Source organism: Musa acuminata, chromosome BXJ3-9 (genome assembly GCF_036884655.1).
Source record: "Musa acuminata AAA Group cultivar baxijiao chromosome BXJ3-9, Cavendish_Baxijiao_AAA, whole genome shotgun sequence".
NCBI lineage: Eukaryota > Viridiplantae > Streptophyta > Magnoliopsida > Zingiberales > Musaceae > Musa > Musa acuminata.
The window spans coordinates 42,053,147-42,074,478 of record NC_088357.1 but is presented as its reverse complement, the minus strand read 5'-3'; the positions used below and the strand labels follow the sequence as shown (position 1 = coordinate 42,074,478).

General features: G+C 35.2%; 1 protein-coding gene across 4 annotated transcripts; it reads right to left on the bottom strand.

Annotated features, from left to right (window-relative positions):
* Positions 1-229: 229 nt before the first annotated feature.
* On the bottom strand, positions 230-20,912 carry LOC135649773 (calcium permeable stress-gated cation channel 1-like). 4 transcript variants are annotated; one of them, XR_010501393.1, is made up of 13 exons: positions 18,577-18,716; positions 17,444-17,783; positions 15,723-15,872; positions 15,181-15,316; positions 13,135-13,236; positions 11,939-12,058; positions 11,742-11,822; positions 9,681-10,021; positions 5,630-5,875; positions 5,131-5,455; positions 3,052-3,285; positions 557-874; positions 230-369 (listed from the first exon to the last, which is right to left on the bottom strand). XR_010501393.1 is itself a non-coding variant. In XM_065168556.1 (12 exons), exons 2-12 carry the CDS (start codon positions 17,755-17,757, stop codon positions 617-619), a joined length of 2,307 nt encoding a protein of 768 aa, XP_065024628.1. In that variant the 5' UTR covers positions 17,758-17,783; positions 20,793-20,912; the 3' UTR covers positions 403-616. The 4 variants fall into 4 exon arrangements, 3 of the variants coding, with proteins under 3 accessions (XP_065024628.1, XP_065024627.1, XP_065024629.1); XM_065168556.1 differs by lacking the exons at positions 230-369; positions 18,577-18,716 and adding an exon at positions 20,793-20,912 and having other exon boundaries at positions 403-874; XM_065168555.1 differs by lacking the exon at positions 230-369 and having other exon boundaries at positions 403-874; positions 18,577-18,840.
* Between the last annotated feature and the right edge of the window lie 420 nt (positions 20,913-21,332).

The window sequence follows — 21,332 nt, the reverse complement described above, 5'->3', positions numbered from 1 at the left end:
CACTTATCATATAATTTTTATAAATTAATCATCACTAATTATAATTATCAAAAATGTAATTTATTTGTTAAAAAGTATATATAATTGTATTCTAATAACAGAGACAAATTGTAAGAAAATATAAACATAAAGTGTACTTGCCATACAATTTGTTGGAGAGGGCGTCTCTTAGTGGGGTTGGGGGAGAGGCGCAAAGGCAACCGCCTCAACTGTGACGAGGCGGACGGTGGCAGGAGATTCAAATTTCAAAGCAGTGGGACCGTCCAATGCGGCTTAGTTGTCTGAGTTCACATGGGATTTGTGGTTTCTGCACACACAGGATGGGTTCAATGTCCCCAACCATTTGGGATCGATTTCACGGATTCTACTCTGTAGAAAATAATATTCTTAGAAGACAGCATATGATATTTAAACCATTTACTGGTGAGAAAGAAAGAAAGGTGAGCGTCCATTAAAACCAGATGTTTCTCTTTTCCATACTAAATGCATTCGGACAGCTCAATCTGGTTGAAACATAATGCAGATGGATGCATGGGAAGTCCCATGAACTATTTACCTTGCAAAGCTAATTTACATGACAAAACAGGAGAGGAGTGCACGACACTGTGGTGAGAGACTATAGCAGTTCTTGCACATCATCAGGAAGGGAAGGTGGTGAGGAGCAGCCAAATTTGCTGGGAACTGGGGTGTTTCTGCGTGATGCGCGCTTGGTCGGCACCAGTACATTCTCGACTTCTTTCTCTTCGTCGGTTGCGACACTGTCCTCGTCCTCCCCGTCTTTGAAGACTGGGTGTACATACGCATTCGATAAGTATGCTTTCAGGTCAAGATTGGGCTCCCTGGCACGTTCTAATGTATCCTTCATCATTGCTTCCTGGAAAAGAAAAATAGGTACAAGAGAAATAAGATTCCATACTTCTGAATTCTAATTAGAAAATCTGTAAGGAACAAAATTCTACGGCAATATTAGAACTTACATTCCTTGATAAGATTATGCGGAAAAGTGATATTTCAGAAAACAATTATCCAATAAGGTGTAGATGTAGACATTTCATGCAGTAACTACGGTCCTATTTTTCTCACTTGCTTTGTGCTAACAATCAGAGATGCAATTTACACAAGAGACAACACCGAGTTTAATTAAAGACCATACACTTAAAGATTTCATTGGCAATAATAAATAAAAAGGTAAACAATCAAGCATAGTTCGAAGGTTGATAAAATTTTGGATGAGAAGGAAATAAAACCATCCAGATATCCAAAAGCAGATACTATGCTTGAGTGTAATCTTTTAATTTCCTCAAAAGCAGATATTAAAGAGTCAGTCATCAGATACTAATGAAGTACCCCACTGTATAGTGATCAGGAGACAGAAAGCAATGTGAAGTTTTAACATTGACTGTATAGTGATGATTCAGAAAGGTTCATAAATGCATGCAGGTTCATGACCATAATGTGCTGGTTCAATAAGAACATACATGCAACTAACTGTACTTCTCCTAGACAACCTTGGAATCATATTTGGTGAGCCAACATGAGAACTGAATGTTATGATGACTTCCCATGAAATAGAATGCAATATCCTGATAACAGTACTAATGAAGTACCCGAGAACTATGGAAAATAGATAACATATGATCACGAGACAGAAAGCAATGTGAAGTTTTAATGTTTCATCGATAACAGTGAAAAACAAGCAGAATGTGTATCCACATTGACTGTATAGCGATGATTCAGAAAGGATCATAAATGCATGCAGGTGTATATTAGTGCAAGTAGGTTCATGCCCGTAATGTGCTGGTTCAATAAGAGCATACATGCAACTAACTGTACTTCTCCCAGACAAACTTGGAATCATATTTGGTGAGCCAACATGAGAATTGAATGTTATGATGACTTCTCATGAAATAGAATACAATATCCTGAACATTCACTAATACAGCTATGTTACCACTTACCAGAAAACTAATAATTTGATACTGTTTAACACATGATATTCTTTCTGATCCTGACTATGATCCATTAGATTAATCTGGAATCCCAATCATCTCTAGTGTGAGATAAGAGTAGTTTTTTAATAATGTGAAGAACTTTGAACAGAAAATGATTTATATCCTCAAAACTAGAAGAATCTTCAGGTGCCAGCATTACCAGTATGTACTCCATGCTACTATCAAATATGTTAAATGTCTTTTCGAATTTATCAGTTGAAATTGTGGACGTGTGTTCCTAAACTTGATTAAACATAATCAATTTTCTACTGGCACGTATGCTTTTGTTCAGAAATGCACTTGAAATGGAAATCCAATGCATGCAGATTGGAGACATGATTTTACCCAACTTAGAATACTTGACCGTAATAAAGACATTTTCTTTCAATTGAATTACTTTCTTTCCTTATTTTGTTCTTTTGTACCTAATTTTCTGGTTACTTCATAAACCAATTCCATCTCACAAAAGCACATGCATGTTATAGTCCCACATGCCTTTGTTTAGAAATGCACTTCAAGTATAAGAATCATATTGACATGACATACAAGGTCCATTTAATATCATGTTCTGTTGCGACTTCCAAGCATCTGTATGGCATGGGAAACCACATACAGCTAGGTGGCACAGAGAATGCTGCCTAGATAAAATTTTTGATCAAAATGAAGGAAAGATACTGTGAATCAGCTGCATTATTTTTTATCCTCATTATATTATTGCTTCTAAATTCCTGATTGCTTCACCAAGTAGTTCCACATCTCAAAAAACAATATGCCTTTCTTTGTAAATGCGGTTGCAAGTCTAAAATACATGCTGACTCACTATAAGAGGACAATTCACATCATACTGGAATAGATAAACAATTATCAATAGAATAAGTTATATCTCCTCAACTTTCAGTTAGTAAATTTATTAAGAAGTACATCATTTTAAATTATAACTATAACCATGAATTTTAATCAATCATAGAGATCTTAAAAATGCATCAGTTACATACATAAAATATACAGTAAAAATTAATTCATCTAGTACAATTAAATAAAATATTGCAACAGAAGTTACCTGAATTGGATATTTAACAAAGGCAGATTCATAGCGATTCTTGCAAAACCTATGAAACCATATAGTCAATATAGGAAGGGCAATAAGGAATGGCGTTGAATCCGCAGCCTTCTTTGTACTTAAGAGTCCAAGTAGAAGAAGTTGGGATATAACCAGTGCACTGATAATGCGGCCATGAACATCTGGCCAAAATGCTGCTGCACTCTCATATTCTTGATTGTAGACATTTATAATCTAGATCATAAACAGTATATAAATCAGAAATAAAGATACTGGAGTTTTAAGATGCAAAATCACTGATTGACTAGATATACATATGCCACACTGATAAAAGTTGAATGAGCAAGTAAAACTGGTGCAGAAGTCACAAATCAAATATGGAGACACATTCAAATTCATGTTTATTTTGGTGGTATATGCTTTTCACTAAATCTTTATAGGTATGTTAGCTCACCTAATTATTTGTTTCCCTCATCTTATGTTGTTTCAAACTTCTTTATCTTTTTCAACAAAGGCTGGGCCAATGCCTGTTAGTTCCGATTTCATTAAGTGTATGAAATAAAAATAACATGCTAAGGACTTCCTTGAGAAGACAACAATCATGACAGAAGTCAATTGATCAATTAGTAGAACTTCTACGAGTTTACTGCTCTTGAAAATAGCTACAGAAATATAGTTATATTTTTATTAAGATAAAAATGGGATGTTGGTAATGGATCTTAGGCAAGAATTGCATGAGCTTTTTTTGGCACTAAGGTCGGGTTAGAAAAGAAAAAGATGCTACAGCAGGAATATTACAAGGTGGTTAGAAAACAATATAAATTTAGAAGTTAAGCTTGACACATATGCACAAAGCCAGCAATTCTAATTCCATCCCAATCTGATTTCCGTATATGCATTGGTGATTTCTAGTGAGTTAAATTCTACTCTTTTGGACAACTTTTAGGAACATCACTTTATCCTTTAAGTTATATTTATTTTAGTGCTACCTACTCCTAACTTTGGTTGTATGAACATTAATCTGTAACCCAAATATCTAATCAATCACAATAGCCTTTAGATTTTGGAGAATACTGTAAAGTGAATCAAACAATCATTTTGCAAAGCTAATAGACGCTCAGGTTGTAAACATCAGAAACTTCTATGATACAGTAGTAGAAAAATAGCGCCAGGTACCAGCCAAAAGCAGCAGATCAAATTCAATCTGTTATAGACTAAACACTTAATGAGAAGACTTCCATGTCCAACAACCCCAAAAAAAAGCAGGTTTTCTCCTCAATGTAGATAAGACTAATTGCAGATCATGGTTTAGCATAATTCCTGTATGGCCTTGGAAGGGATTAATATTCTCCAGTTCGATAAACAACAGGGACATGCATGATTTTGCCCAGTCTAGTATGGGCAGCCAATCAGGATGTGGATTATGTGATTCCGCCTGGTTTGATCCTCTATAAGTTGCACCACTCAATAAAAATATGTTATATGGTAAGCCTACTTCTCAATACTAATACCTTTTTCCTTATTTTTTGAGAGGTGTCATAGCTATCTTGAAATTTTCATTTTCATTTTTTTCTCTTCTCATTCTATCAGTCTCACTCTCCCCACCACCTTCACCTCCGCCCCCCTCACACTGACACCACCTCTACGGTTAGAACTTTGTATGATCATTACCTACCAGCTTGTATAGGTTATCTTTCTCCTCCCCTCTTTTCTCTCATCTCTTTCCTTCTGTATATTCTTGTTTCATATGCATCATAAAATAAGTTGATAGACCATTGCCTAGCATTGCCTTAAAAGATAATCTATCATTGAAGTAGGATAATAACTTGATCAGAGTTGAGGAAAATAATTGTTCTCTCCAAGTATATGGGTCACAAAATTAGTTATCATAGTTTACAGTTGAATATGTAGAACAAATTCAATGAGGGTAAAACAGAAAAATAACTAGCATTACAGAACTTAGAACTCAACCATGAACTACAACATAATAAATAAGATATGCATGTAAAGTTGTTAAAACTAAGCCTTTCGTGAAATTATTGCAATTGCAAATGCATGATTAGTTTTGAAATTGCTCACCTGATGACGAAAAACAACATATGCCAGACCAAAAAATATTAGTATGAAAGGAAGTAAGAAGGGGGTGACGGTTGCATATACAAGGCCAAGTAAGAAATACAGCTGTATTTGAGGTTCAGATGTGGCAAACTCGATACTTCCTGGATCCATTGCCTCTTCTCTGTCCTTTTCGGTCTTTACCAAGAAAAAGTTTTTCAAGTGGTAGATTATTAATGGCTTCAACCTCAGAATCTCCCCAGCAATTCCAGCCCAACCATCAACCATGATATATGTAACGAAGAAGGTTGCTTTCATCGGAATAGATACACCTATTTTCTCTGGGATTCTGCGTAACCGGATCCATTTCAAAGCAGTTAGACTATAAAGGATTTAATGTCCAAAAAAAGATAAATACACAAGCTAGACCTGATGAATTATCATGAATACATGTACAGAAAAAATTTAATTCCCACAAACTTTCGTGAGTTGGCTTTCAAATAAAGGCAAGTGCAGAACATACTCATTTGCTGACTGATGAATAAAAGTATTTAATTGCTCAAATGCTGTTCCAGCAATTATGCTCCCTAAGAACACATTAACTAGTAAAAATAGGTAATATCTGGATGCAGATCTTCGCTGGAGAGCTGACAAGGATATAAATCCTTCAAACTTTGACATGATCATCAATATTGTAGGCAGCAATATAAGAAAGATCTTCAGAGCAATTCCAGGGAGAAAACCTTGGATGAATGACTTGATGACAGGTCTTTGCAATCATACAACAGCATATCAGCAGATGGGGGGGGAAAACCGATGGCAGAATAAACAAATTAAACAGAAATTACACAATATGTAACTTCATAACAGTAGAGTCCACAACCATATCTAAAATTTCATAAAACAACTAGAAGCAATATAAAAATGATGAGCAGATGTCAGGCATAAAAAAGTGCAAGTATATTGGAGTCCATAAGTTTTGGTAAAATACAAGAAAAATCAGGTAGGAAAACAAGCACTGGTACCATACCAGCAAACTCAGATAAGAAAAACAACTGCTATGTGCCTGACCAGTATATACAAAATATTCCTTAAGCTCTTGGTGGTTTCCCCCCGAATGGTCCAGAATACCGACCATATAAGTTCCCTTGTAACTTATTTTCAGCTGATAGGATCTCTTTCACACAATATTGGCTCCTTAAATTATAACATCTCCTATATCATTATTATTCACGCCTATTGTTACAATAGAATTCTTGCAAATAATCTAACACTGACAGCCTAGGGTCTGAGCTAGTATCTTTTACATTTTGAAGCTGATTTACTTGTAATACTAACTTTTGCTAAAAGAAAATGTTTCACAGAGAAATTTTTGGCTTAATGTAATGTAAGCCCACACATAAAAATTTGTGGTTTAGGCACAATGGAGTCCAGAAATAAAGCTTACATGTTGAGATGTTCAGTAAACCTGTGAGATTTTTTCCATTTCTTATTTTCTTGAGAGGGAACGGTTCCACCTCTCATCTAGTTTCATTTATGGCTCCACGTTAATCATAGATGCATGCAGGAAGGACATGCAGTTAAACCAAGGTATGCAATATCGTACCATACCGGTGTTTCGAGGTTAGCTCGGTATGGTACGGTACCATGTACCGAGCGGTATGCTAGGGTGTACCGAGCGGTACACCTAATTTTGGCGTAAAACCCTCCGAAAATATCTGAAAGTAAAAAAAAAAAGCTAGGATAGGGTTTTTAAGTTAGAAATAAATATAGTAATAGCATAAGTTTAGCAAAATCAATGTAAATTAGGTAATAATAGTATCACATATCTTTTTCGGGCTTTGAAGAATATCTTGTGCAACGTTCGTATTTCAGTCCATTACGGATTGTCCTTATGTAAATATTGAAATATCAACAGAAAAATCATTTAAATTGTTAGACTATTTTGTTACAATATAAACTCTAAAATTCAAATGAATTAAATAATCACATATGTAGATATACCTGATTGCTGATTCTACCATCAAAACGAACGACAGGCCTCCACGAGTGGTGGATCGGGGTCCTCGATCTTATACATCTGCATATCAATATGATATGTTTGTTGGACCCAATCATGAAATTGATCCCATGACATAGTGTATTGATACACCGTATGTCATTAATGTATCAATGTGGTGCTGATCGTAGGCTGATCGTCATGAATCATATTTGTCCGAAGCAGCTCTTGATGTATATATTGGTGAACATACTGCCGGGCGGTACGTACCGGTCCGACGGTATACCAATACGCGGACCGTCTGTTACCGGGCGGAACGTTTAAAAGCGCCCCGTATCGGACGATACAGGGTAATATCAGGCGATAACAGTCAGATATTACATACCACCCAAGATTTTACACATGCCACCCAAGATTCAGATCATGGAACTCGACAAGGTACTAGTCAAGTTTATGCGCGGAAGGGGAAGGCAGTGGATGAATTTGAGCAGATACGACAGAGCCTACATGATATAGACACAAAAAGAAGCTCATCGTATTCATAGCCATCATATTATGGAGAATCATATGAGCAACAGCAGTATAGTGATAGTTGGTCCATCCTTCTCTGAGCAACAGTATGATACAGAGCAGCAGAAGAGATATTATTCATCTCCCAGAAGCTTTTCCTTTGTTTTTCATCTTTTTCTGATACAATCCTGAACCTTCTTTTGTCTGTTTTTATTTTGTATTCCTAAATAGAGCTTTTCATAAATCATGAATGACTGAAGTGTCCAATCCTTTTTTTCCAGAAAAAGTTGGAAGTTTTATTTCCACCCTAATAAAGTTACAAATACCAAAGTTTGCAATACCACATCATTACAGTTCAGTACATGTGATGTTCATCGGTCTGACAAGCAACTGACACATAGAGCATAGTAAACCGGGCCATACATCTAGTACTGCACCTGTACCTAGCGGCACAAGGCTTGTACTGCCAAATACACTTTAAGACAGGGCTGGTACCAATTGGTACAGGACCAGTACCACCCGGCAAAATGTGGTACAGGCTCTTACCAGATAGTCTCTTTTTTTCAGTTTTCTTAGACTTTTTACAAAACTTGGCATGCACTAACATACCAACACTCGTTGTGAGTCCTAACTGATACAGTATCAGCACACAAAATTGTGTAACTTGACAAATACCACAAATAGCCCTTAGATCATTGGAATTGCTCATGGACACCCTCTTAGAATTCATAGGACATTATTCATGCACACCCGGCACAGGGCTTGTACTGCCAAATACACTTAAGACAGGGCTGGTACCAATTGGTACAGGACCAGTACCACCCGGCAAAATGTGGTACAGGCTCTGACCAGATAGTCTCTTTTTTTCAGTTTTCTTAGACTTTTTACAAAACTTGGCATGCACTAACATACCAACACTCGGTGTGAGTCCTAACTGATACAGTATCAGCACACAAAATTGTGTAACTTGACAAATACCACAAATAGCCCTTGGATCATTGGAATTGCTCATGCACACCCTCTTAGAATTCATAGGACATTATTCAATGCATGAAATAATATCATACACATATTAATGTGATAGCATTTAGCTTAGAGGTGTCTTTAGCTCATTCTGTGTGCAGTGCCACTTGCCTCCAATACCCATCTGCTCAACTTAGAGGTATGTTTAGCTAATTACTTTGATGACCCAACCCAGCTATGAAACACAATACTGTAGCTTCTAGCTAGCATGGATATGAAACACAAAAGTTAACCTTAGTATACATAATAATAACTGCTGATAATTTGGCTTGAGAATTTTGGCTACATTGGCATCCAAGTATGAGTTATTGTGCTTATAGGTCACCTAAGTCATGATGCTTTAGCTTTCTTCAAAATTATTCGATCATCATTTTTTTCTAAATGATTTATAAATCGATGGAAGTCACAGCAAAATATGTCATAAACCATGCTTGTTATTGCTTTTAAAACATGTCATGAAAAGATTTGTCTTATCAACTTCTGCACTATGTCTATAACTTTTTGGAATGATATGATCCCACACTGTCTAGTTAACATATGCCCCTGTATTGGTTGGCACAAACTAAAATTTGATCTAACCATACTTTTTGCACCAGCCCATTTCAGGTGGTCCAGTCCTGTCTATTAAAAAAGAAAAAAAAAAACTTAAAACCAGGGATCCCCTTCAGATACGCCTTACTATAATTGCTCAACTTAAAAGCAGACCAAGGCCATGTAAAGATTTGTTCCTCCCTTAAACCTTATGGCTTACACAGTACTAAACATCTTCATCATATGGAAGGCAAAGTGCATGTCTAAAGTCGTACATCTCATAGCATATTTGTCATTCTCATGTGCTTGTAGTGGTTCATAAAGACTTCAGAGAAAGGAGTTATAACAACACTGAAGGGGCAACAATCTGGATACAAGTAAGCTATACAATAAGATGTTAAATTTGCAATGAATCGAAATTATATTAAAGATAATTTCAAAATAATGAAATACAGTTGCCAAAGATATAAGTACCATGGAACCTTTAAGTTAAACAGTGAAGTATACTTACACTTCAATTAAGGGCTTCAAAAATGGAACCGCCTTCTCAATTCCCTCAATATTTGCCAGAGACTGTACAAATGTTATTGGAATCATAAAGAAGAAGGTAAGAAAGAAGAAGGCAACTGCCACAATCAACCGTCTTATTGTAATGGAAACGAAGGGAATCGCTAGATTCTGCCAATATACATCACGAGGTTCTGGAGCCCACTCAGTCAACCACAAGGTGGGGTTTCTACTTTGCTGTGTTTGCGCACAAACTGCTGCCCCCCATCGTGTTCGAAAAGAAACAAAAGCAGCTGGCATAATAAACTTAGGGTTTTTTATTATCTTTTCACGTTCTGCAGCTTCCTGAAAATGTAATTGACAAAAGAACAGGAAACTAAATTAAGTAAGAAACAAAAAGGAAGCTTTCCTAACTGTACATTTACAAAGTAGAATCTAACACTAAGGAACCCTTTTATAGTACAATCTACTGATCTAGCACTAGGGAACACTTTCTTAGGGTTTAGACCATTTTTAAGCTGTTAATTTTAGAAGTCAACAAACATCTAAATCATACTCCTTCCCCAATATCCATAACATGAATATACAAAGAACACCTAAAAGATTAATCAATTCCAAATCCTAAACTACACATGAAATAGTATCAGCATGATAAAGTGTTAATAGGATATAGAATCGTAAAAAATCATTTGTGATGTCTAATCAATAAGATATATATATATATATATATATATATATATATATATATATATATATATATATATATATAATTGATTTGATTCTTTGAGAATGGCATATGAAGACAGTTAATCACCATTATTAAAAGATAACATCAAGCTTTCTACCTCATTTTTGGGAAAGTTTCAACTTCAAATTCATAGAGTGACAATTTTTTCCAGGGAAATCAATTATCAACATATTAGAGATTTATATAGAGTTTGATAGACTATAATGATTTGTTTTGGTATGTTGGTTACACACAATTACATAAACTGGCAAGTCAGAAAAAACCAAGATAGCATAAATGTATTAAATTAGAATATATGAAGCATGAATATGCTTCTTGCTTCTATATTGTAATTGTGTCAAACACTGATTCTTGTCAGACACCGCCCAACATGTCAGATACTTCAAACCAATTCAATATCTGCATCATCTACATGTGATACATTTATATTTAGTATTGTTGTAGGACACATCATCCAAGGCCTCATGACATTATGTATGCAACTTAATTTTTGAATTATTCTCGCTGAGTATCTAATTGATATTTTTCATATGAAATTGGTGAATGGTTAATATGTAATTTTTATTAATGCTAATCATAAATTGTACAAAATAAGTTCTCACAAATAAAACTATTACTAGAATATTTAAACTACATAATTACTAATTTCCATGTCTATGGCATGCCATGTCGTGTTTTTTCTAATAAATTGTAGTATCGACATGTCTGGTTGTATGTTGCTTGACAGATTATTGAATCAATCTAATGATTATTCTGGAGACAAAGTGACCACAGGTAGTTACATAATTCTATATCTACTCTCTCTGTGCAGCAGGTGCAGTAGCAGCACAGCAGTGACAAATGGTACAGTGACAATGGTAGAGGTGAGTACCACATATTGTCTGATGCATTTTGTGGTACGTAACGTATGTCAACACACAGACAAGGGCCTCAACATGCATATCAAAAAACACTGGACCAGAGGCACCAACAAAGAGAAGTATATGGAGCTATGGAAAGGTGAGCAATCATGAAAAAAAAAATGAACTAGTACTAAATGCAAATTAATTCGAGACAATGTCCATTTAATTGTCAACAAATAAATATTGAACTTGAATAAAATTTCTGTATCATATCTCAACTTAAGTATGGAAATCAACCAGTTCCAGGGAAGTGAGATGCAAGCAACCAGATAATTCAAAACTATGCAAGTTTGTATTATTTCATTAACTAAAATGAGAAAAATAATTAGTGATAAATAAGCATACCATTTGTTAACCACAGATTCTGCATCATATAATTAATTTTAGACTTAAAATTCCAAATATCAGTACTTACTTCTTCAGAGAGTTTATCAACCTTAGATGTGTAAAAATCAATTGCGTCCACCTTGTCACCACACAGTCCCAGAAAACCAGTCTGTTAACAACAAAATACAAACTCATTAGTCATTACTCGACCAGAGGATAGATAAAATAAGAACAATTAAAAAGAACATATTATAGAAAAAGAATGTCATTATCTTTCTAGATAACCTTTCGAGTAGGTCTTTTTGATGGATTGCGATCAAATTTTAATTGGTAGTAGTCAAGCCAGTTCTCCATCTGTTTCTTCTCTTCAACCAGCTTAGCAAGAGTGTTAGCATTATACACAACCTAAACAGCATGTAAAAATCAGTTACAAATATTTCGAAAAAATATTTAATGATATAAGAGTTACATATAGTTCTCTAAGACAATAATATTGTAAAATGTATCCAAAGTAGTTTCTCTTTTGAAAATAATTTCATCCTAGCACTTCTTAGTGTTTACACTCTACAATACACTGACTGATTTTAATTTCTAATCAACATCATGAACCAAATATGAACATTCACTATTTTTAAGTGCCACATTCTTGTTGGAATGATATACTTTTTGGGGAATAACATAAATTCCCAATCAAGTGTCAAAAACTTACACAGGTTCACATGAATCATTAGTATATCATCATTCATATATGCAATCTCCCCTGACTTGCCAGACCCTTTATTTTCCTTTCTCAGAGACAAAGGACAGGCATTACAGCTATTCAACTCATTTCATTAAGCAAATGAAAGAGATTAAAGGAAAGATATGAAGAATAACAAAAGCCAAAAGAGATGAAGCTACATTAGGAAAAAGGAACATGCAGATCTCTGGAAAAGGAAAATAAGAGTTAGAATTAAACAAACTTTATGTGCAACAAAAACTCTCAAAGTGAAATAACATTAAAAAAAGTTTAATCTTCCCTTCTAAAGAAAAAGATTATCTACTCCTTTCCAGCATCTTTTCCCCAGAAAAACATGCAAAATAGGTATGTGTCGCATGTCATGCCCATAAGTAAAACATGTATAGATACATGCCCAGCATATGCACAAGGTTAGCAGTAATATGCATGCAGCAATTAAAGACTTGTGGTTGAAGATAATAATCGATAATAAATGAATCACAACTGAAGCGTATACCTAATTGCTTCTAAATTGGATTTACAACTGCAACTCTAAGGACTGGTAATATGACACCATTCTGTTATATATATCTTAAAGCATCATAACGATGCATATTTTGCTATTATAAAAGTGTATAAACAGCACCTAAATGGCACTAGAAAAATAATCAATGACATTATTTAAAGCTATATCCTTCATAATGATGATGCTATGCTAGTGCACATCCACAATTACTGAAGTAATCAATGACAAAATAAATACCTGATGAGTTAAATAGTTATCACGATGATTAACAAGGAAAAAATGTTCAACGAGCTCGCTTACTGACTCATCAGGATCAGGTGGCACATTTCGGACGATGACCTGAAGAGAATGTATCATGAGCAAATTTCCAAACAAGAAAATAAAACTAGGCACCCATAGAATTCAATACAATGAAAATCATCAGTTTATAGGGTACCAACAGAATCAATCTCATAAAAACATATAGTTTCATTTGATGTTAGTAACCACCATCCTATCAGATATTGATGCTTTCACATGACCATACATAGGCCAAGTTCATGGACAGATATGTATCCTCGTGCAAATAGATTGTAAACTGTCCTGTGTGCATACACTGCAAAATTAAACAATAGCACAAACCCATATAGCATTCACTAGATTAAATTCATCACCATCCCAAATTAAGATATTAGTGTAGCAGGTCTGGCATTTATATGATGAACATGGAAATTAAATTAACTGATGTGTTCATTATCTCTAGCTCCATGATGTGTTCTTATCTCTAGCTCCATACCAATTTAGCATTGACAACACTATGATACCAACGACCAATCACAACAAGTATGATGCATTCATTCAATAGCTTATCATTAGCGTGCTAGAAAAATCTTGTGGCAAAAGCCTGCTGATTTTAATGAGACATTAGACTAGTTTTTAGAAAGTCCTTATTTGAGGTCAAAAAATTCAGATAATAAAGGTTCCCTTAAATCTCACCTGAAAGCACAGGTTTGGAGTTACACCCAGGATTGATCAACTACAATGAAATCGACTCATTTGCATGATATGAATTAGATTATAAAATCACTTACAGTAATTCTGGGTTTTGGGTGATCATGCCTGCTCAAGAGTTTAGTTTCAGTTTCAGCAGAACCAACAGAAGCAATACCACCTCCTTTTGAAACTGATATTTTGCTATCATTCTGAGGTTTTATCCCAAGCAAATTCTTTTTAATTTTTTCTGTGGATAATACTTTAAAAGAATATAAACATACTAAGCAAGTATAGAGGAAACCAAATAAGAGAGAATACATTATTGAGGATAGCTAAAAAATAAAAGCTAATTATGCTTAAATGCTTTTGGATCACAGTAAGTTTTAAAGTTCTAGATACTATGATTTTTATAAAAGGTGTCATAAACAACTAAATACAAATCATCAATTATCCATCACTAAGTATTCTAATATCCGATGGACTAATACAGAGTGATGCATAATATAAGAAGTAACATCAGAGGTATCCAGTTGCATGCTTAGGTGCCAGAGTACCGTATCCATGATATAATATAATAAACTAGCAATCTACTTCTTGGTAAAAAAAAAAAATTGGAGTTAATGTCATTAAAAAAGCAGTGACAAGAAAATTTGTAATAGAAGTATAAGCACTATAGATAAAGAATTTTAAAGCAAGGTTTGTCGTACCGTACCATACCGGCGTTTCGACCCGGGCTCGGTACCGGTATGGTACGGTATACCGCTCGGTACACCCAGGTGTACCGAGCACTGTAGCAGTGCTATAGTGCTACAGTGCACTGCTACAGTGCTTGGTACGGGCGGACCGGTACAGGGCGGTCCGCGTACCGCTAGCCTGTCGGACCGGTATGTACCGCCCGTACTGGGCGGTACAGTCTGGTACGAAAAACCTTGTTTTAAAGTCCGGATTAACTATTTAATTTTGAAATGACAAAAATAATTCTCTTGCCAAGTACTACTTTTACTTCATTTGACATCGACAATACAGAACCATTCACGAAAGGAATGAGACAATCTACACAAACAGTGTAAACATCGTTGTGTCAAAACAAGCAAAGTGAAGAACTGAGTCTTTCAGCAACCACAATTGAGAACTGCAAAACTAGAAATGATTAACACAAAAAGCACTATAGGGTTTTCCCATTTATTACAACTAAAATGTCAAAAGAGAAAAAATTATAATTTACTTTAAATTCAAAAGTGAATCTCAAAACTTGAGGGAATTGTTATAGGTGGTATGCTAACAATTTCAGAATATCTCAAATGAGCTTACGGTGAACTGATCAGGACGGCGTTTCACTGTTGCCAGAAAATGTAACCTCATTGATGCAATTGTTCCATACTCCTTACGCAACACATAACATGTCCAAAAGGTAAAGACATATGCCATAACCAAATGGACCCAAAACCTGTGACAAATACAAGCACATTATAGGCAAGGATATAAGAACCCAGAGGGCGGAAAACAACAGAACTGACAGTTACCAATCATTGCCCAAATCTGTGGTACATGCTTCAAGAAATGAAAAGATATACACATGTTCAATGCTTTCCAAAAAACAAAATTGAGCCAATAGCAAAAAGAATCAAACTGAGAGAAGCTAAATCTGTTAAACAACCATTTATAAACCTTTTTATCATAGTACTTCCTTCATATCATTGTGATTATTGATATATTAAATACAAATTTTATTTGCTTATATCCAGCATTAGATGTAGAGAATGACATACTTTTAAACAGCAGTCAGATGCAGAACAAGCACATGCCAGGAAATCGAATTAGCAACAAGTATGTTGATGAAATTCTAACTTCACCTCTGTGATCGTTCTGGAACATTTGATATGGATAGCTTGTCTATATCACTGTACTGTAAGTTGTTTGAATCATTTAGAGTGCCATTAGTCCAGTTCACAGGTACAAGAACCGAGAATGCCAGTATGGTGATGGGAATAAATATTTTAAGCCTGCAAGTCAAAAGGAAAAAACAACAGATGATTATTATAAGGTTTACACAGAACAACTACAGAAACTGAAAGTTTGAAACATAGAAAAGAAAACAGTGAATTTCCATTCCATCTGGTATGTGGCTGCATATGCAGCTTTCTTTTTCCTCCTAATACTATAAATGTGTCATGAGTATAAATATTTCTTTTGACAAATATTTGCACATTTCTCTTCATAGAGACATAGAGTAAGCTCTTAAATGAGTATAAACAGCATTTGATACATTCTTTGCCTGACACTGGCTCATTCTTATAACTTAATTAGTGATATGTTTCTCAGTAGTCCTGCCATCATAATATTTGAATATTTAAATGTGAGCCACAAATGTGTTCATACATTGCCACGCACAAGCATCCTCAACCAAGATATCATGCGGACATGCCAACATTTCAGAGCATTTTTATTCTTACCCTTCCTCGAAAAATGGACCTCTTAAGCCTAATGGTAACTAAAGAAAATGGACATAATTATGAAAGTTTGAAAAAAAAAAATGGTAACTTCTCTCAATGAAATGAGTTGGATATACTTGGCCTTTTTTTTGAGAAAAAAGATGTAGAACTTCAACAATATGTATTCTAGATCATGGATTGAAATATTGTACTGTACCGGAGTTTCAACATTCGTTCGGTACGGTACGATACTGTATACCGATCGGTATACTGTTCGGTATACCACTCGGTATATATATATATATATATATATATATATATATATATATATATATATATATATATATATATATATATAAGGCGACATCACGAAAAAAAGGCAACGTCGCCTTTTATAATATACATACATACATATATATATATATATATATATATATATATATATATATATATATATTCCGTTCAGTAACGGGCGGTCCGTGTACTGATTAGTTGACGGACCGGTACGTACCGCCTGGTATGGGCGGTATTATTCGAAACTGCATGCCTTGTTCTAGATAACTTCTTTAAGGACTTGCATAACACGTGTCTCAAGTCATGCCATAACAATCATGTGCCTTAATTGAAGTGAGGCACATAATGACCTTATTGCATCTCACACCTAGGCCACCTTAAGTTGCAGTTAATTTTTTGTAATTTTTGCCTACAACTTCAAAATGAAAAGGCAAATCTATTAAGAGAACCATGCAAGAAACTATATGAGATTCCTGAACATGAGGGGCATACATGCCCTCTTCATTTAAGAATTTGCATATGCAAAAATATGTACATATGAAGGAAATGAGGATATTTTCCTAGATTGCTTTTTGCAGCTTCAGTTTTTCTATCCACCTATTTAGATGATAAACTAAAGCAGATGATCAAGCTCAATTTGATAAATAATACTTCCATAATTCCATCTTCATAACATTTGATTGTTCTTTCCGTTTGTCACCTGGTCAAGTGTTGCATTATCTTATCATATGTGACTAAAAGTTCAAAGAAGTAAAATTCCCTCAATAAGCGATGTGACATAAACGAAAAGCAACAAGCTAAATGATGAACAAATATATGAACACAATTCTGAAACATAAGTAGCATACCCAATCAAGTATATCCGCAAGAAAACAGCAGAATCAAGTCCAGCATGGTCTATTAGCTCTGGTTCAGGCATTTTGAGGGCAGCCGGCATCCATTCCAGAAATTTCAAGTATGACCTCAGATTTAAATTGACAAACTTTTGTACAAATGTCCCGGAACGGGTTGGACTGCTTCTTATACCTTTAAGATACCACTTTGAAAAGTAAACCCTGTCATTTATTGGTTGGAGCCTTAAAACAGCAAATGCCACGAGGAAAGCTAAGGCACTCAGAAAGTTAATGGCTGCTGAAAGTCCAATATCACTAATTGAAGCCATAGCTGCCTCCTACAAGACTGATTTCCCTGTAAATGTGCACCATTTAAACACACATCAAAGGAAGAAAATTGCACGACCCAACAAAAAAGCATGTATGGGATTTGAAGAAAGCACTTAAATCACAGAAAAAAAAATCAAATGATCAGGTGGAATCAGCTAAGAACTATTCTGTTGTTTTTCTACATCTAAAGAAAGAACAACCTTTATTATATTTAATATAAAAGCTGAATTTCTAACAAAAGACAAACTAAGTTTGAAAGAGTTAGAACAGCCTGATTCTGCTTGTAACTGATATTATCAAGGAAACAATTTGTATTTTGGATTAGATAGAGATCCATATAATCAGCTGGAAGTGAGGAATATTTGCATCATGCAATCCACAAAGCATCTGGAGAAAAAGAAAGAGAACCTAAAATGCAGCGGATTACATATGCAAGAAATTTTGTAGCAGGAACAGAAAAAACATAAAAAAAGTAAGGAGAGCTAAATGTGAAAACTGGCTTGACCAATGCAACTAATGCTTAGTGTCGAATTCGTGCAAGACAAGTTCGTTGTGTAATCTCATCTTGCAAGAAAGCATACATCAATAAGTAGGAAGCGCTAGGAAGCGGGCGCAGGTGGCGCTCCCAAACACTTCACTAGACGCAGAAGGAAATCTACCATACCAAGCAAGATCACCAAGAAAACAAACATATGTAATCAAGAAACACTCTGCCTTTTCTCCTTCTTTCCTCAGTTCTGACAAGAGAAACAAAAAGGAAATCTTTCTCTCTCTCACATCCACATCGCAACAAAGCACAAGAAAACAAGGCCGCCTACCGAGAGCCCAACGAGATACAAGGATTCCTCTTATCCCCTTCCAATACAACCCCGATCTCGCCTTCTCCGACCACAAATCATCCTCCGACGACAATGGATCGCGAGAACTCCATATCCTCAGAGCATCGAGAAGCAAGGAGAGAGCGAGAACAGCAGGAGGGGAGTCGAAATCCTCTGCGAGTTTGGGAAAGCGAAGATAGCAGCAGAGGGGGCCGAGGAGAGAGTGCCAGAGAGGAGTTGGTGGCAACGAGGATCAGCAACTGAAACGAGGGAGCGCTTTAACGACGCCGTCAAGGAGTGTGGGAACGCCACTTTCCACAGAATGAACCGTCAAGGAGCCGTTAGGATCATTAATTATTGATATTATTAGTAGATTCAATTAACACAGTCAACAGTTACTTTTTCGTAATACTAATAATAATTGCAGATGGTGCCATCTGCTTTGTTTATTGGGTCCGCAATATCCGAGCCACAACCTTCCCACCCAACCTTCGACTTCGATGTCGGCACCGATGATGTGATCTCCAAACCAAGCTTTGTCGGTAAAGAGATAAATGAGGGGTTTCTTATATATATATATATATATATATATATATATATATATATATATATATATATATATTAGCATTAAAAATCAGATAAAAAATATGATTAGTATCTAAGGAGGATAAGAGATGTAAAGCATGATTTTAAAAAAAAAATAAAATTTCATAGTTCTATAAATATAAGGTGAGGAGGAAAGAAAAATAATAATAAGTATTTGTAAGATTTTATCTAATAGATCTAAAGAGGTCCATACAAAAAATAACCTTTTATGTCCTTGTGTTTGATTATCTTTTTATAGCAAAAGATCTAAATTTTTCGTAAATAAAAAATATCGAACCACATAAATCTTGTATCGATTTTCTAAAAGGTCCTTTATGAATTATCCTAAATTTCATGGTCTACAAGATAATATATATTAATTTTAGAGGATAAATATAAAAATCTAAAACTAGAGAACACATATAAGAATTAGAAGCATTTGAGGATAATAATATATATTAATTTTTCATGCTAATTCATATAGATCTAAAGAGGTCCATACAAAAAATAACCTTTTATGTCCTTGTGTTTGATTATCTTTATATAGCAAAAGATCTAAATTTTTCGTAGATAAAAAATATCGAACCACATAAATCTTATGTTGATTTTCTAAAAGTTCTTTTGTGAAGTATCCTAAATTTCACGGCTTATAAGATAATATATATTAATTTTAGAGGATAAATATAAAAATCTAGAACTAGAGAACACATATAAGAATTAGTAGCATTTGAGGATAATAATATATATTAATTTTTCATGCTAATTCCAAACCAAAGATAAAGAAAAACATCACCAAGATGTTTTGATCATAGGCATTGATTGGTACTACAATTTTGGCAAAATGATAGCCATATCCATTAGTTGATCCCAATTATCCACACCATATATATAATTTTATGCTTGCTTGTTTTAGCAATGTAACATTTTCCACTTTGGTCCTTATCAACAAGGCTGTGCACTTTGTCCTAATTGTTATTGTTATTGTATGACAACTCTTGTCATATTATCATATGAACCCTTTTAATTAGTGGATGACACAAAAACAACTTTGAATAGAATTAAAAGAACATGACAAAAATTCAAGTGTAATAGATATCCTCTTATAGTTCACAAAAATTCAAAAAAAAAAAAAAACTCATCCCCACAAAATTTGATCTTATCTTTGTATAATATTTTCAAAGTTCAGAAAATAAAATTTTAAAATCCTGATGAATGGATATGATACACTATCACCAAACTAATATTTTAAATATAATATAAAATATTTTACTACTTATAAAAAAAATCCTAAAAATTATGGATATATTTATCTGTTGAGATGGATATGTAAAGTTATAAAAATAAAAAAAAAATTTAAAGATTTTATACTTTTATTATTGTGATATATTATTTGTCCATAAAAAAAAATACACATTAATCCACATCTTATCTTGTGTTTGCTGAACCTAAACGAACTACTAGTGAGAAGGAAAGCCTTTGCTACGTGTCTTTGCCAGTTTGAACGTCCTAATCGTCGTTCTTAGCAGTATAGAAACGTTTACTAGTCATGGCAGGAGAAGCAGTCTCCATCTCAATAAAGGAGCTGAGAGAGAGAGAGAGAGAGCAGCGGCAGAAGAAGAAAACTGAGATACCTTTCAGTTCAGACTGTCGGCAGGGGCCGTGAAAAACCGAGTGAAGGCCGCGTGTGCACGTCAACTTTCTCTCGCTGCTTCCGGTATCTCTCTCTCTCTCTCTCCGTCGATCTCTATCACCGTCGCTGCTACCAGAACAGTGCCTCCCTTTGTCCTGGGACTCGAACTCTGTGGCTGCGGTGCGCTGGTGGCCCGGGGGGTCGATGAACAGCGACTACACGACGCTTCCGCTGTTTCTCTTATTCTCTCCCTCTCTCCATCGCTGCTGTCGTTCCGTACGTCCGATGGAGTCGGGTTCGGCCGGCCGCGGTGGGCTGGTCGCCGTCGGGAGGTTGACGACGAGCGACGGGGAGCCGCCGTTGGGGAATCGGAGGTGCGGCGTTTATGGCTAGGGCGAGAGCGACGTGGTCCCCATCCATTCGTGGGTCCCACAATGGCGGTTCATTTACGACCGCTTATAACTTCTCTTTAAATCACTTGGATAATTCTGATATATTAATTTATCGTTGTTTTTCTCCCGTTAGTGTCCATAAAATGGAC